This window comes from Micropterus dolomieu, linkage group LG03 (assembly GCF_021292245.1).
Source record: "Micropterus dolomieu isolate WLL.071019.BEF.003 ecotype Adirondacks linkage group LG03, ASM2129224v1, whole genome shotgun sequence".
NCBI classification, from domain to species: domain Eukaryota; kingdom Metazoa; phylum Chordata; class Actinopteri; order Centrarchiformes; family Centrarchidae; genus Micropterus; species Micropterus dolomieu.
The window spans coordinates 13,498,625-13,517,063 of record NC_060152.1 but is presented as its reverse complement, the minus strand read 5'-3'; the positions used below and the strand labels follow the sequence as shown (position 1 = coordinate 13,517,063).

Genomic DNA, 18,439 nt, shown 5'->3' with positions numbered 1-18,439 from the left:
CTAGATCATGCCAGCTAGCCAAGGGGGTAGGAAGAGGCCTATGGTCCCAAGCAGGCACACAATAATGAACATCCACAGGAAGATGCGGTCAATCACCATGGCGACATACTTCCAATCCTCTTTCACCTGTGTAGAATCAAGAGCAACAGAAAAAGACAGAGAGAAAGTTAAGAGTGGACAGCTAAACAATGACATGAAAATCAATATAAAGCTTCATAAAGGAGGAGCTCTACATTCAAATGATATGTCTTTGTAGGTTCATCACACAAACTAATCACATTGTCTTTGAAGGTTCTCAGTCATCCAGGTCATAGTTATCCAAAAAAGGTTAAAATCAAGGGCAACTGGACTTGGTTGAAGATACTAGAAGACGTTTCATCCCTCATCTAAGAGACTTCTTCAGTTCTGAAATGACTAGTAGGGAAACTAAGCTATTTAACCTCTGTGGGGTTGAACCGCTGGTTCTTTAGTGCTCCTGGCTGTTATAAACACAGTGGACTACCAGGACGAGGTCAACACACTACTAATGGACACAAACACATATGAGACACTGAGGCGAGACCCAAACAGTGGATACAAGAAAAAGGCCATAGAATGTCTACAACAGCTACAGAAAGAAAACACCATCACCCGTGAACAATATTAGTTGTTATAATATTAGTTTGTATCCTGGAGAAGCCATTCCATGCATATATGGACTACCCAAGATATACAAAGAACGAGCCCCACTCAGGGTCATTATCAGCAGCATTAACTCGGTCACCTACGACATCGCCAAACTCATATATACCATATTAGCCCCCTTGGTGAGTAACACGCCTCACCACATCCAAAACTCCATTGACTGTAAACAAAGTTCGAGGACTGAAACTGGACCCAGATGAAACCATGGTGTCCTATGATGTGACTTCTTTGTTCACCTGCATCCCCACACTGGAGGCAGTAGAAACCGTAAAGAAATGGCCACTACAAGACAACACCCTGGACAACAGAACCAGCCTCAGCCCTGACAGGATCTGTAAATTACTCGACCTCTGTCTAAACACCACCTATTTCCAGTACAATGGAAGATTCTACAGACAGAAGCATGGCTGTGCCATGGGCTCACCAGTATCCCCCTATTGTGACTAACATCTATATGGAAGAAGTGGAGAGCAAAGCCCACTCGTTCAGAGGAACAGCACCGAGCCACTGGTACAGGTATGTGGATGACACTTGGGTCAAAATTAAAACCCAGGAAGTGCAAGCCTTCACAGAACAGATCAACTCTGTGGGCAGTAACATCAAGTTCACACGAGTCCACAACAGTTTAGCTTTCCTGGACTGTGCTGTACACATTGAAAGGATAGGAGCCTGCAAATTGGGGTTTACAGGAAACTAAACAACCTCTACACAAACACATGGCTCAACACAGAAGGGCTAACTCCTCAGGTCAAGACTCAGCAGTTTATTTACATCTGAAGGACAGTCGTTTGAGGATCACCAGTTGCACATTTTAGAAAGAGAGGACGGATGGTTTGAAAGAGGTATCAAAGAAGCCATTTACACCTGGGTTGAGAAGCCGTCGCTGAACAGTGGAGGTGGTCTACGCTAGTGTTGTAGTCAAGACCGCCCAAACTCCAACTTTTAGGGGTTAAGACCAAGTCGAGACCAAGACCAGTTCCCCACATTTCATGGCACACAATAAAATGTGGAATGAGATCATAGGCACCTCTCAAATTGATCTGAAAGATCCACATTCCAATTAAAACACCCACATACAAACACTAAGAGCTGAAATCAACATAAGCATCTTTATTCATTGCTCCTTTTCCATGCTTACCATAGCGGGTAGGGGTGATGGTTGTTAATGGTAACAACACATTTATAATTGGGGTTACTGGTTGCATTTTAAGCAATATGTTTTACATCCAAAGATGTAAACAAATAAATCAGACAATGCAAAAGCAATTTATTGATATTTCCAAAGTTATGGTCTTGATTGGTCTTTGAATAAAATCCCCAGTCTACAATGTCCGAGACTAAGACAAGACCGAGTACAAAAGCGGTCGAGTCCGAGACAAGACCAAGACCATCAAAAAGTGGGTACTACAACACTAGTCTATGCCATCACTTATCCCCCACTTACAATGCTGTCCTTTCATCACTTCCCAGGAAACTTTACAAGCGATACCTCTTGGCCTCAGGTGAAGATGCCAATGATGGTCGTTCAGACTTGGTGGTTCTAACGATCATAACGACTGTCATTATAACAGCCAGGAGCACTAACGAACCAGCGGTATCGATGATCTTGGCAAACAACCCCACAGAGGTTAAATAGCTGAGTTTCCCTACTATCATTTCAGAACTGAAGAAGTCTCTCGGATGAGGGACGAAACGTCTTCTAGTTTTTTCAACCAAGTCCAGTTGCCCTTGACTTTAACCTTCTTTGGCAGAAGCAATCACATTGTTACATTGTTTTTACATTATCCAAATAAATATCAACTACAGCCGCTTTACATCACCAGATCATCTTCAGTTCTCCACCACTACCAGTGTTCTGTACTGGTTTCAATAGGTTAGCATCCCATCAAAATAATATTTTTATGGTGGGGGTCTAATTTCAAAACAATTACTGAATTAGTTATTTAACAGAAAAATGACATTAAGTTGTTAACATCGACATTTTCTGGTTCCAGCTTCCTTAGGCGAAGGAGGATGGAAGGAGAAATATGAATGTGAAGTTTTACTGCTGTTCAGCGTTTATAAATTGAGTATGTTTGGATTTGGGACTGTTGGTGTGACAATCCACGTCATCTTGAAAACATCAGCTTTTTCATGGTAACTGTATTTCTATTTTCTAACCATAACTAAAGATAATCATTAATTGTGGCCCTAGTTAAAGTTAAACTGCTTGTTTTCTGTTTATGATTTGACCTTCAGTTTAGGAAGATCCTAAGCCCACCTTGCTTTCAGTCCTCCCCTGTGCACCTTTAAATACAAAGCAATGACTCTCAGCCATACTTTTCTTTTAGTTAGTCTCTCCCAGTTGAGGTATTGTTTGCTATAACAAAGTGCATTTTTTGCATGCAGCACATTCACAGGGCCACATAATACATATACTATGACGAAGTTGGATGAAGGCAATCATGAACCAACAGTGATGCAAATGACAAGTGCCTTTTAAGTGCCATTCTGATAATAGTAGATGTGCTATTTCCTTGTTACTCACGCTGAAATCAGCATCCTCAGCCCTCAGATGATCTGCAATGTAGTGTACCCCTTCTAGAGCGCGCATAACACTTGGTGAAAGCAGGTGCGTTGAGTCTGATACTGTATTATCAACTTTAGTTGCCCTCTGAGTGAGATTGACTTTGGCTCCCGTTAACTGTCTGTTTGTCCCTGAAGCCCCCTCCTGTCGGTTCTGGCTGTTCTGTGGGTTTTTCTGTTGTGGTGGAGGAGTCGACCCTGGAGGTCTGGGCGAAGGAGGGCGGAAGGAGAAATATGACGTCAGTGTTCCCAGCTCTAAATCCTCGTAACTGCTTCTCTCAGGGTCCTCTGATGGGGTCCCATCTCTTAACCAGTTAGCCGAGGTGCTGAGGCAGTTTGTAGATTTGTACCCGGCTATCCGGCCCTGCTGCCGCTCTACCACAGCTTCCTGCTGGAGCACCAACAGCCTGCGCTGCCGTCCATCTGGTAAGGGCCGTCGCATGAACAGCCAGCGCGGGATCAGGTCCAGGAACACGGAGTGGACCCAGTGGGGCATCTTGTGAGTGCTGGGAGAGCGATGGTGCACGTTGAGCACAAAGACAGTAATGACAATTGAGAGGGTGACGAAAATCATAGTGAACAGGAGGTACTCGCCAATGAGCGGGATGACGAGGGATGTGGACGGAATGATCTCCGTTATGAGGAGAAGGAAAACAGTGAGGGATAGCAGCACAGAGATGCACAGGGTGATCTTCTCTCCACAGTCTGAGGGTAGATAGAAAACCAAAACAGTGAGGCAAGAGATCAGCAAACAGGGGATGATGAGGTTGATGGTGTAAAACAAGGGAAGCCTTCGAATGATGAAGAAGTAGGTGATGTCTGGGTAGATCTCGTGGCAGCAGTCGTATTTCTTTGTATTGTATGTTCCCACAGCGTTGATGATGGCCCATTCACCACTCTCCCAGTAGTTGTTCAGGTCAACGGTGTTTTCAATCCGCTCCAGGTCAATCTTGGCCTTGTCATACGTCCAGGAGCCAAATTTCATTTTACAGTTCTGCTGATCAAAGGGGAAGAAGGTGACGTCGATGCTGCAGGAGCTCTTGTAAATAGCAGGAGGGACCCAGCGAACTTGACCATTGTGGAACAGGTGAGCTTTCGTCATGTGGGTCACAGCAAACTCACCGTCAGCACTGGAAAATAAGAAGTTCTTATATAAGTAATGGTGACAATGGCTAAAATAGCAGCTAAGCATTGTGAGAAGTTCTACTACCTTTTGCTGAGAAAAACACTTTTCACTTTAGAAACTAAGCAGTGACAAAGTGTAATGAATTCACAATAATAACCTTCTTCAGTAATCTCCCTTCTATTCATTGCTTTAATGGTGATAACACTGTAGCTTCTGCTGAAAACATAATGATGAGTCCTTATCATTTCATCAGTTTCACACCTTTTTTAATTCCACTTACAGATTGTGGTTACACTGGCTCGATGGAGCTGAACTCCATCATCAACCCTCTCAGTTTAATCTCCAGGGAGGTAAATTTAGGAGAAGGGAGGGGTTTCGTAAAATCAGTTTCACGGCAGAATCACAGTGAAGCGATGCACATGTGAAGGTTGTCTTTCATTTTTAAATGAACAAACAGCAGCCTTAACAGAGACGCACAATGTCTGACATAGCTTACAGTTTGAGCCGGAAAGAATGTTCTATCATTATTTGATCTAGGGCTGTCTTCCAATGTGATGGTGTAGATGTAGTAAATTTAAACTGAGGAGCAGAATAATTTTTATTAAGTCCACTAGATGGCACCATCTTCATACCATTTACCATCATAGGCATCAATTTGACCCAATTTATCATTGCATGATGACTGTAGCTGTTAGACTCTTCTTTTCTCGCCATTACAAGCATCCACTGGCTACAATTTGAATAATCAATTTATCATTTAAGCAAAAAAAACTCTTCTGGTTCAAGCTATTCAGATGTGAATTATTTGAACTCCTTTTAGTTTTAGGCTGATAGTTGGACAAAACAAGCATTTTGAACAAGTCAGCTTCTGCGAAACTGTGATGCCACTGTTCACTATTTTCTGACTTTTTATAGACAAAATGATGAATTAATTAATAAAGAGAATGATTGACAGATTAAACATTAATGAAACTAATTGTCCTATTGTTAAGGTTAAACTCTTTTACTGTTATGTTTGTCTCATGTCAAACTTACTTGTTGTAGAGGACAATATCTGGTACCCATATGAGCTCTGACGGCACTCTTATGGACGTCACATTGTCATAGTCGGATGGTCTCCAGCGTAGTTTGTAGTCATTCCACTCCTGGGAGATACAAACGCCAGATGTTTTTGGTGGCTATGTTTCTTTACTTAATTGTCATTTAAGTCATTCAATTCTTCATAAACTCAGTCAAATGAGCACTGTAGAGGAAGGTTTTCTTAACATTGTGTATAACTCAGAGAAAATAAAACTTAATAACAACTCAACACGGAGACAAATGTTTCTGACCTGTTTAAGCCACACATTGGTTGTCATCATTTGGTTCTTCTCATCCTAGCAGACAGACAGACAGAGAGAGGGAGAGAGACAGTGAGACATAGAGACTGAGTTAAGGCTGTCAACTCTGGGTTCAGGCCAGAAGAATATATATGCGAGAGGTTCTTGGAGGTTTGTCATAGTCGACCCAAAATATAACTTGCAGCAACTTTACTTCAGAAACTTGATGGATGTGAAGTGTTGTGTAACAGTTTCCTATGTGACAAGGCAGAGGGTTCATACTCAACAAAAGTTTATTTTTGCTACTGTATATAAAAATGCCAAAACATACTGTTGAAAAACCACGTAGTGTAAAACTTAAAGGTAAAAAGGGTAAAAGTTGCAGCAGCTTAAGTTTTGGGAAGTGTACAGAAGACTGGGGAGTATTAATCATACTAATTAAAGCTCTAGGAATTAGTTGCATTGACAAAGAAACAAAAATGTCTTCTTCTCAGATTGACTTCGAAACATGTAGCATTTTGTTCACATGTAACCAAAGTCACATATAAAAATCCATGTCTTTAGTAAAGGGGGTTTCAACTTTAACAGACAAACTGCGTGTTTGTAAGGAAAGAGGGAAATGACATAATCCTATAATGAAGTCATTGGTTCACATTCAAAGCAACAGCTATGACCTTGCCAAAAAGACCTTGTGTTTAAATATCACCTTTATTAATGCATTTATGTAGTAATTGGACAAACCTGCTGTAATCAGACCATGCACAATGACTCACCACGTCAATAAGCTGTGCTATGGACAGTCCAAACTTGACAATGACCACGTCAGAGATGTTTGGCACGGGCCTCGACCACTTGTTGTAACCAGCAAACAACGTCTTGAAGAGATCGTCCTCAGCATGCGAATGGGTCTTCTCGTGGCAAAGAACTGTAGATAAATTATTTATTTTCATTTAAAAATATTAAATATTTATAGAGGGGCAGATACAGTATAAGAGTGAATGGAATTTATATGAGTTATTGGTCACATTTGTTCAACACTGTACAAATTAAATTCCAGATTCGATTAAATTTCACTCCCCTCTTTTTTTATTTAAATGTGTAGTTAATAGATCTATAAAATGTTTCACAAAACTCTCTCTCTAACTACAATATAGAGTTTTTCAACATTTATATAAGCTAATATGAAACTGTTGAAACCTAAGTAACTGATGTTTGCACTAAAGTCCTTTTCATATTTTGACACCAAGATCATTTGGACAGTTCTAACTTGTTTTGTTAGCATTCAGCAGTTCATATTTGATGGTATAATATTTAGAGATTGTAACAATTACATGGAAAGTAAGTACAGTGCAAGAGGACAGGAGTAAGTTGCGCAGGGAATGCTGGGATCATATCCATGTTCTCTCATCCGTGTCTCCCTTAATTCTCACTTAACAAACAGTAGTAAATCAGGTTGGCATGATGTTGTGGCTTTTGGGAGTGAGGATGAGTGTTGTGACCATCTCATGTTTCAGCACAGAAGCCTGCTCTAAACATCTATGACTTTTCTTATTAAAGTCTTATTGACTTTCCCACATCTTACCACATCTTTTGATCCCTTGATCTGAGCTCAACGGCAACATTGCTGATGTAACCTCTATCTTTACTCTTGCACATTAAACATCATTATTATTATTATTATTATTATTATTATTATTAGTATTATTAGTAGTAGTATAATTAGTATTAGTTTTATTAGTAATATATGTGGCTTCACAATGAGAAGTGGCTTAATCAAATTGATTTTGATCTAGATCTAGACATATTTGCCTACAAGCTCAGACGGAGTCACTGCATTATTTTTCTGCAGAATGAATAAAATATGGAAATAGACAGGAATCTCTTGGGGATTACTGCGTGCACCTTCATCAATGTAGCCAGAGTCAATTACACACATCGTTACTTGCTTGTGTTAAGTGGAGGTGAGTTAATTCCTCACTAGTGAGGGGTGTTTATTGTCGAGCTGTCAGTCACTCTGTGTTACAACTGATGCAGAAAACAGTTTACTGACAGTTTTCACTTGTCGAAGCAGAGGGTGACAATAGTGCGTGTTTGACCGATGCCGGATTTTTTAACCAATACTTGACTATTTAGAATTTTTAAAAATCCGATGATCATATATCGCCAGTGTCCTTTTTCTTAACAAAATTAGAGCTAAAATTGTGAGTGAGTGAGTGAATGAGAGAGAGAGAGAGAGAGAGAGAGAGAGAGAGAGAGAGAGAGATAGCTCAGTGTATATATGTGGACCTGAATTAGTCATTCTTTCTCTTGTATTAATATTAAAATAAAGTAAAAACTGACCAGCAGCTAGCTCAAGCTTATAGACATGACAGTGGGCCCCATGTCAAACGTTGAACTGTTCCTTTTGAAGAATTGTGACCAAGATACGTGCTGAACCAAGCAGAACATTGTTTCTACCTCAAAACATCTCTTTGGCTTTATTGTACTGGAATGTCTTGACATAGGCCTATACACGATACCGGTAATAACGGAAATAATCTAAATATCAGCTACTTTATCTTTCCTGCTCTAGAGTAAACAGTATGTGTGACTCTGTGTTCTTTTTTCTTTTCCTTTTTCTTTGTTTAATTTCCTTTTTTTATTTATTTATTTATTTATTTTTTTACAAATGCTGGAAACATATTCACTGTTAAATGTACAGAAAGACAACATTTAATGCATCACACCAAAGCCTTAACCTCAAGAAGTCAGTACTAAAAGAAATCTATTGAGATGCCATTGGGTATACATGCCATTAACACCCACTCCCTCTGGATCTCTGTTCGACAGTGTAAGGGAATAATGCAAGCCAATTAAGCATGCTTCCATCAACGATCCTGAAACGAGACCTTGGGCCACATGCATCTGTCACCAGTCATGGTTGCTTAGACAAGTTCACATCATTACCTGTCCATGGCTGAGTTGTAGTTCTGACGACCACATTGAAGTATTTACCACCCGTAACTGTGGAACCAGGTGGGGGGCTTAAAAAGTATGCACAGAGCTAACCTGAGGGCTACATGCAAATCTGTTTCAATGATTTATTGCCCATGCTAATTCCTTGGCGTGAGGATCTTTAACAGAGATATGTGGATATCATGTGAAAAGACTATGCAAGAGATTTTTTGCTTTAGCAAAAAAAGAGCCATTAGACATGGTAAATAGTATGAATTCAGAGTTAATTTGCCCATAGTACACTTGGGCTCCTCTCCTGCCATCGTGAACTAATTTCATTCTGGCCAACAAGCAGGCACCAGAGACTTCTTATCTGTTCTCTTGACAGCCAGGGCGGTGCACGTTCATCTGTCCATGCATCTGTGACAGACCAGATGTTGGGCTTGAAAAAAAAAAGGTTCTTGGGTGCCATAGATCAAAGCCTCCTGCCAGCGGAGACCTGAAATGAAATGACACCTCCAACATCCAGCACACTGGGCTGTGGATGGTGGACCGTTGCCAAGCCCCTTGGCGAAAGGTGTATGAAACACTGACCGGTTAGGATGATCGAGTCAGCAGCTTCTCAAGCCAGAGGCGCTCTCGTGAAATTGGGCTGTCAAAAAGTTCACTAAAAAAAAACCAGCAACAATTTTGCTTGAGTTGACTAAAATTGAATGACTGTGTCAGTGTCTTAATGAGAAGTACATTAGCACAAGATCAAGCACCTGCATCTGACACATTTAACATGAAACTATAAGCTGTGTTTTTAAACTCTCCCTCACTATGTTCTATCTTCTGAGAAGGCAGTTGTTTGTGTACTCCAGTCTTGCTTACATTTGAGTGAAGAAGGAACTCATACATGTCCTTCAGACAGAGCTGCCCCGAGTTCCACTATCAGTCGGATGGACATGAAGTCAAAGTGAAATTAACCATCTTAAACACTGTTTGCACAAATATGTCCACAAAACGGTCTTATCCTTTAAAACAAATGTGCACAACAGATGCAGTATAATTATTTACTTTCTAAAACAACAAGTTGGAGAACTAAAATTTAAGATTGACTTTAAGGGGTTTAAACCTGAATCCTACCCCATTTCTGACTATATGCATCTTTATGTGTCCATTGCTGCTTTTGAGAAACATATCTGTGACCATTAACATCCACTGAAATATAATTATTAATAGTCTTTTGCAGCATATTGTGTGGCATGTTTTCTCACACACTTCTGGGGACTTTTACTTTTTTGTGTAGTGCGCTGATTCTCTATGGCCATTTCTAAAATTTGCGTGATTATGAATAGCCTACCAAACTCTGAGACGGTATAAATAAAAGACCACAGACTGGGGAAACAACTCACTTCCACAGTTAATTTCTGGCTGTCACTGCTATGATGTCAAACGAATAACGTTACAAACCATCCTATGGCACTTGGGACTCATTTTGTAGCTTTTACCAGACAGGCGCGAGGCGCTGATTTGTGAGAAAAGGGTTAAAGCGCGCATGTGTTACGATTGAAAGGTAACGTTACTTAGTTTTTATCACTTACAACCGTCCCAAAAAATAAAAATAAATGTTAAGCAGCTCTGACTGTCAAGTGCTCTATGCTGTTACACTATGGTAGCATGCGTAACTCTGTTGAAAGGCACACTGAGGCCACGAGAAAATAATTAAAAAGTGCTTAACTTACCTGACGGACACAGGAGCAGCGCACAGAGAATAGCCGCCTTCACACGGACCAGGTGGTTATGTCCCATTTTGTACTCTGGTAGCAAGAAGTCCGACCTCATCGGAGAGCACGGAGGTGTTTCTGCCCACTGCCACAGCATTACCTTGAGACCGTGATGTGTGAGCAAAATCTGTCATCTTCGCAGCCGGGAGGCATATCAGGACAACTTCACCACTACTGTTACTACCGCTGCGCTTATATCCGTGGGCGGGGAGTGGGGATGACGATGCTCTGACTGAATAACTTCAGAGCATCGATAGACGTGTCGCCCTCCTCACTTGCGCCGTGCCAAATTGGTTCCGCGCTCTGAAAGCCTGTGCGCGCACTAAGTCGGTGAGCTATTCATCACCCGGTGCTGAATCAGAGAGCGGCACTGTAGCTCACCTCTGGTGTATTTGCAGTCTTAAGTGCCTGTTCATGCTACTGCCTTTACACATCGGGTCTCAAGAAATTAATTCACGGGTTGTTGCTGTGTAGATGTAGGCTAATCCAAAAAAAAAAACATGAATTCAAGTTTTTACTCAGGGTGCCAAGAATTTACGCGTCCTTAGTGACCAAAGCTAAGACTTTAATATCCATTTAAAAAAATTTAATTAGTTATTTTTCCGTGATTAGATTGAAGCATTGTTAGTGGCCACTATGTCCGCAAAACAGCATTATCCAATGTGAGAAGACAGGACAGTGAATACTTCGGGTTTACTTTCATCTGGTACCTATAACGGTCCCTCCTCCTCCTCTCTCTCTCTCTCTCTCTCTGTCTCTGTCTCTCTCACACACACACACGCGCCGAAGTGGCAACTTGCATGTATGGGAAATGATCAACCGATTACTCCTATTCGATCTCGTTTGCTCCAGACTGACCGTTTAGTTATTTTGTAAAACATTAAGGCTGTGGAAATAAGTGAAGCTGAACAAACACCTGTGGGATATCTCTGTGGAAAACAGCTAGAGGGCAGACTAGGTGAATTTATATCCTCAGCAAGGGCTTCACTTAGTGTGACGACACACTTAACCTCACAAGATTTGAGGATGCACAATATAGGGGTCACATGAACATGATGATAAAATACTTAAACACTATTTTAAAGAAATATTAAATGCTGAGATATATGAGTGGGGGAGTCTGGGGGTCCTCCCCCAGAAAATGTGGAGCATCAAACACTATTTCCTGCATTCTGGAGAAATTTTCTGCACCAGTTTTTGGTGGAAATGTCTTTATTTATAGGCTTTAAAGGGAAACCCAAAATGAATGCGGCAGGTGACAATTCAAATTTTAAAAATATAATTGAATATAATGCAATAATTAGTAGCTTGTTTTTTTTAGCTCAAATTATTTCTTATATATTTACATTAAATGTTTTCTTTTAGTGCAAATAAACCTTTCTCAAGGTTGGTTATCAGAAAATTTTCTTACAAATGCTTTCAAAAAGTGATGGGGACAAAATCAGCTATTTCAAAAAGTGGTGGGGACATGTCCCCAGCGTCCCCAGTGTAAATGACACCTATGATCCTCCGTGATGTTTTATTTCCCCTAAAACACTGAGTAGAAGATGTGAAAGCATGGCAACAAATACAGAAAGCATTTAATCTTTCAAAAAAAGTATCAAATGTATTGTTTATTGCTGTTTAGAGGGCAAAACATTTTTCATATCATACATTGTAAAAATTCATATTATTACACATTATATCATTGCAAACATGAAAGCACTCTCTCTCTCTCTCTCTCTCTCTCTCATGTGTCTTGGCAGGGTTAAAGAGAGAATAGCACAACGGAGCTGGACACCCAACTAATACACAATACTCACGTTTGAATGGGTAAATCCACAAATAGCCCCACAAATAGCTTTTATTTTCTCATCACAAGGTTTACATTCTGTGTAAAATCTTGTAAGCAGTAATTTAAACAATGTACAAATGCAGAGTTTGTCTGTTTTAAGAGATTCAGCAAGTTTTGTTATAGTGTTTGCTGCTTATTTCTTCCTAATCACAGGAGTTGTCTAATTGCTTATTTAGTAACTTGTCCCCCCGTCCACAGATTATTGCACAGTTTTCTCCAAACAGCACATAAAATACTTTATAACAGTTGCTATCTTTTTTTTTGCAAAAACAGACTCTGCATTGGAACACACTAAGCGTATCCTGGCCTCCATCCTCACCCTGGAACCAGATGGTCGATACATAGCTTCCTCTGGAGAAGACTAACGGAGCCATTATATTTGGTCTCTGAAGGCCAGTCTAGTTTGATCCATAAACACTCTACTTGGCTTAAACCTGTGCCACATACTGCTGCCACATTTGACCTCACCAAATTCCACAAATAATGCCTGGATGGAAAATAAAATTTTTTGGGTTACAGGGTTATTATTTTGCTGAAGGGGAAACATGTTTTTTTTGTATCTCAGTTGCATCTTTAAGCACCGACAGTTAATACAAACATAGAATTGCATGGTTTATTTCCTTTATTTTGGGTCTTATACAGGACACCAAACATCATTTGCAAGTTAGAGGTTGACACGTAAGCAGTATACAAAGTCTTTTCAGCGCTTCCTTAGCGGTGAATTTTGGCAATGTCTTTCAGCTGCTTGGTGAATGAAGCGTGCAGAACCTGCGATGAGATCTCTAGCCTGTTGGCGATGTCCGCTGCAGTACGGAGCATGTCTTCAAAGGCCAAGGACTCTTGTCTGATTCTGCTCCGGAAGACAAACAAAGCAGGTCACCAGGTGGAGTGAAGGGAAGAAAGAAAAATGGTCGGGAAGTGGAGAGAGACAGAGTAAGCAGGCGATATTGAACACATTAAGGGGGGAGAGGAGGGGTGGTAGTCATATATGGTTAATGTTAAGGCTGGTTATATCATTATAAAGACTGTGTAAAGAGGAAGACAGAATCATATATCATGCTAAAGAAATTACAAACTAAAGCATGACAGAGACAACAAGACGGTCATTTTGCAAACACAGTGCATGTTGTAAAAAATAGTCAGATTAGAGGTGCACCAAACCATGTATAATATCTGTATGTGTAGACATGAATGCTTCTTAGGAGGATACTTTGTACTGAGCCTTTGCAAATGAAACCTTTTGGATAGCTCAACCTTCATTAAAGAACATGCTGCTGCGTTTCAGGTGAATTACTGGATTCAGAGTTATTCCTCTCCTGGGCTGCAACTATTGGGTTTTTTTGATGAACAAATAATCTTTTAAGTGTTTTTTCTGTTAATTGTTTAGTTTATGAAATGTCACAACAACAATTTCCCAGGATACTCAATTGTGACCACACACATGTTACAGCAGCTGGAAGAAGAGTAGTAAACCAGAAACCTTGAAACCGATCAAGACTGCAAGCAAAGGCACAACAACTACTATAGGATGGAAATATGTTTGCTTTTCACTGACATTGTGAAAGACAGGATGAAACAGCAATGCAGTCGCCTGTGCTCTGATAAATGGCAAAATACTACCTGTGTTGGCCATCACTGGAACACAGATCTTAACTCACAATACATCCAATTTCTGTGTTGGTTCATTTGTTTACATCTTCATTACACCAACAAACTAGAGCTGGTCTTTTTTTCTGCTCTCTTTACATTTCAACCTTTATGAAGCTCAGCACAAACACATTCTTTCTAAAGAGGTCATATTATGATCATTTTCAGGTTCTTAATTTTATTTAGGGGTTGTATGAGAATAAGTTTACATGGTTTCTTTTTCAAAAAACACCATATGTTTGTCGTACAGCTCCTCTTTTGAACCTGTGTGTTCTATTTGATCTTAGTTGGGAGTTGCACATTCACAGTAGCTAGTTAAGGACTATAGCCAATCAGAAGAAGAGTAGAGTGGGTCCTGACAAGCCAGTAATCAGGACTTTGGTTCAGTAGTAGATGTTCCCGAACCAGCTTCGCAACCTAGACTGGAGCAAGAGTTTCAGAGTGGTGAGTTATTAATTTGTATCAAATTGATCTTTCATCCGTAACATTTGTCTCTACATCACAGTAACAACTTTATGTCCATTGACTGCCTAACGTTTGGTAGGGAGGGTGGGGAAGAGTGGAGGCAGCGGGTGGACAACTTATCACTGTGTGCTGCAGCTCAGTGTTTTTTTCCCCCTGTGTTTTTGAAGGAATGCCTGATGACTGCTAGGCGAGAATTATGCTGTGTGTTACAAAGTCACGCAGATAGTTTACGGAAGTAAAGCAAAAGGGAAAAAGGGGAAAAGCCAAGCATAATATGACCTATTTCACTTCTTGAAAAACTGATTTATTGCACTGATGCACTCACTTCTGCATCCCAGCGATGACTCCCGACACTTCCCCCTCCAGCTGCTTTTCTAGATCTTCTTCAGCTTTCTCTACCACCTCGTGGCAATTCTTCTGGTCCTCGTGGATGCCAAGGATATTTTCCTTAATCACATCCTCATAGCTCAGATCTCCCAGCTCTGCCCCCACAAACTGCTCCAAGCTCTCCATCACTGCCTTGTTTCCATGCTGGATGGCCTGCAGGTAGGCCAGCTCCTCTTTCTGGGCCTTCAGCCTTCGAGCTGAAGCAGCGTTAGTGCTGAAGTGGACAAAGCACTTGTCCGGTTGAGGCTCATACAGCAGTGTAGGTGAGGGTGATGGAGAGGAAGCTGCTGATGTGATCCAGTCTTGGTTGTTTCTCATCCTCACAGGCTCATCACCAACTGCCTGCGACGTGTCATTGGTGGCCACTGTTTCAGAGTAGATGTCAAAGCCTGAACCCCAATCTCCGCTTTGGCAGAGCGTTGGGGTTGCCATTGATATCCAGGCCAAGATGAAGTGCATCCAACAATGCCACATGGTAACCTAGGAAGAGAAGGAGGTGAGTGACTGTGAATAACTTCTGTTAACTTGATCACTGTGGTGGAAATTGTACATTTCCTTGTGGAGAATTTAACACATAAATAAGTTACAATAAACAGTTGCATTTCTGATATTTATTAAACCAAGGTGAAGAGGTAGATGTCTAACATTTTGGGAAATACGCACATTTGCTTTCTTGCAGAGAGTGAGATGAAAAGATTGATAACACACTCATGTTTTTATACTAAATCAGCTTAGCTTAGCATGAAGACTGGAAACAGTAGTTAGCCTGGCTTTGTCCAAAGATAACAAAATCCACATACCAGCAACTCTAAGGGCACAAACATGGTCCATGCAAGTGTGTAGTTGTTTCCCTCTGTTTCCTGTCTTTATGCTATGCTAGGCTAACCGGCCACTGACTGTCGCTTCATATTTAATAACCAGATATGAGAGTGGTATCAATCTTGTCATCTGTCTGTAAAAAAGCAAATAAACAGATTTCCCAAAATGTCAAATTACTGCTTTTAGTGATATGAAAATTTTTGTGTCCTGGCTTGGACCAGACAGTGACAGTTATAACTTTTATCTTGGTTTCTAGTCAAACATTATACTATCCTGTAACCCTTTTTTATACATGTAGTGTCCGTAGAAAGCACTACTGTAGTAAATCCATGGACATAATTATTTCATCCTTCAAAATGAACTCATTCACTCAGTGTCCCCAGTGGTATTACCAAATAAGTCACCCTGTTACGATAGAAAAAATGTAAATTTGTGTATAAATAAATAAAAAGTTCATATCTCTTCAGAACTTTGGAGCATTAAGGGGATATTACGTGTGGACCCTCATTTGTCCACCATCATCTTTTAAATCCAAGCTTCTCCACTCTTCTGCCTCAGCCAGCAGGGAATAACACTTCAAATTTTCCGTGATTCAGCTGTGAATCTAAAGAACCACTGAGGACCACTGGCTGTTTATTAGGTTACATTAGCACACCTTAAAGTCTAATCTAAAGTTTTCCCATGGTACTTTCTGCATCTCCATGTAAGGAGCTTTTTATAAATCACACAAACATTGTGCAGTTATTATGCCAAAAGAAAGGCACTCTGGTGGCATCAAAGGCTAAATTGCACAAAGGGGACTTAGATCTGTCTCATGACCTTTAGACATTTCCTTATTGTCATTTCTTCTGTCAAACTGTACCTTTCAGTAATATAGAAATAGTTTCTATTTAATCTTTAATATTTTAGTGGCTCAAAAATGTGAATCTCACACTATATATTTTAGCAGAAAGCATTTCACACCAATGCATAGTTTATCAGCTGACATTTCCCTTTTCTTGAACTTTTGTAATATCAATAATAAACAACACCTTTTTATATAACTTTATGGAATGCAATATATAGTCAAAGAAGCAGGCCATTGTATTAATTGAGTAAGTTTGATCAAGTGATATTAGGAGGACTTGGAGGTCTTGCTTTCCAACATCAGAGATGGAATTTACAACCTATTATAATAATAACAATTTTACAAGCAACACCCATTTAGAAATTTAATGGATTTATTGTCAAATACTTAATGTAAAAATGTAAAAACAATTCTAAACGCAGGTTGCTCAAATTGGATCTGTGAAATGAAGACGCCAAACTTCAAACTTCCAGGCTACCAAAGGTCAATCAGACCTACGTTCTGCCAGGTTACGTTAAAGTATCAAGTATCCTCTGTAGGTCAGATGTTCAAATTTGAATTTTTCATCTTGAGTTTTGGTGCCTGAATTTCAGACCCAAAATGCAGAACACCAAGGTAAAGCAGAATCTGTTCAATGGCTTCAGTAATTAATCAAAAAGTACTCTGGCGTACAGAGAATAGAGGCAGACAAAGGTCAACACCAGGAACAGAAGTACAAAAAGCAAACAATTTCAAAACTGAACAGACAAGAATACAAAATCTAGGAAATCCAAATAAGTCAGGTAAATAAGCCAACGAACAGAAGAAAAGGCAGGAGCACTTGATAATAAGATGAAGACACGCTGACCTAAATACACTAGAGAGGGGCTGATAACAAGACACAGGTGAAACTCATTAGGGCAGGGCAGACAATCAAACAGGCGGGAAACACACAAAGGCAGGAAGTAAAAAAAACACAAGACACACAAGGAAGGATTCTTTCAAAATAAATCAAGAAATTACATAACTCAATCCCAAAACCATGACATAAATGTCAACAATAAGTGTTCAGTAATGTTGAAACTTCATCATTAAGTCTTCAGTTTCATACGATTCTAATTATTACAGCAATTGTCATCTGTCATTGTGCTTTTGTTTGTTTATTCATGTTTTTCCCACTGTTGCTATCACCAGTGCTGTAAAAATGTTGCTCAAAGTTATGTGCAGCTTGTGTTATGTTTACAAACTGGAGATGGCCTCACACTCTGTGGCTGGGCCATGGCTCACTGTAGCAGATGCATGAGTTGCGTCACACTAGGGCTGTAAAAGCTGACATTGCACCACACAGCAGTGGTTGGGGATCTTTCAAAACATCTACATCCTCAACACATGAGTGTACAGAGAGGGAGCGGCCTTCCTAATTTCTAACATCAGGTGGGATTTCATCACAAAGGGGGTTTGTTTTCTCAAAGTGTTAGCCCCTCCTCCCTGTATGTGTTACAGTGTTCAGTCAAACAGCAGTCTCACTTTATCACTTATCACTGCCATTTGTGCCTTTCTCTTCTGCATCTGGAAATATATTTAAAAACCTGAACCAGGCCTGTGAGGTAGAGGCATTGTAGAGCTCTTTCTGCTGTCAGAGCACATTTGGTTTCAGCTGCGGTTTACTTTTTCAGCAGCCTTGAAACTATTTCAACTTCTCATAGCTGATGTGAAACTTTTAGTTGGTTGTCTTGCACCTATGGCCATGTTCTCTCGTGAAACACCCAGTCATGCTTGCTAGAGCGGACACTGTAAAATTGTCTATTTATTTTAAGATGAGTGGTGGTGTGGTCCAAACCCATAAATCAACCAACTGTTGGCTGTTACCCCCCCTGCGCCCCCAGCCCCTGTTTACTTTAAATGGTGACCTCACATATGTTGCAGCAGCTGTAACAAGAACAGTAAATAGAAACCTTCAAGCCAAACCAGATTGCATGCAGAGACACAATCCAGGAGCTCTGCATCATGATCTTAGAGTGATATGTCTGCTCATTTAATTTGACATGTGCATTGTTACAGACA

At 40.3% G+C, this 18,439-nt stretch overlaps 2 protein-coding genes across 2 annotated transcripts; both read right to left on the bottom strand.

The window, feature by feature from the left end:
• On the bottom strand, window positions 1–10,422 carry chrna2b (cholinergic receptor, nicotinic, alpha 2b (neuronal)). The gene is made up of 6 exons (XM_046044851.1): window positions 10,356–10,422; window positions 6,468–6,619; window positions 5,707–5,751; window positions 5,411–5,520; window positions 3,212–4,379; window positions 1–126 (listed from the first exon to the last, which is right to left on the bottom strand). Exons 1-6 carry the CDS (start codon window positions 10,420–10,422, stop codon window positions 1–3), a joined length of 1,668 nt encoding a protein of 555 aa, XP_045900807.1.
• A 2,520-nt stretch (window positions 10,423–12,942) lies between these two features.
• On the bottom strand, window positions 12,943–17,693 carry si:ch211-142k18.1. Its single transcript, XM_046044544.1, has 3 exons — window positions 17,638–17,693; window positions 14,669–15,210; window positions 12,943–13,081 (listed from the first exon to the last, which is right to left on the bottom strand). Exons 1-3 carry the CDS (start codon window positions 17,653–17,655, stop codon window positions 12,943–12,945), a joined length of 699 nt encoding a protein of 232 aa, XP_045900500.1. The 5' UTR covers window positions 17,656–17,693.
• Between the last annotated feature and the right edge of the window lie 746 nt (window positions 17,694–18,439).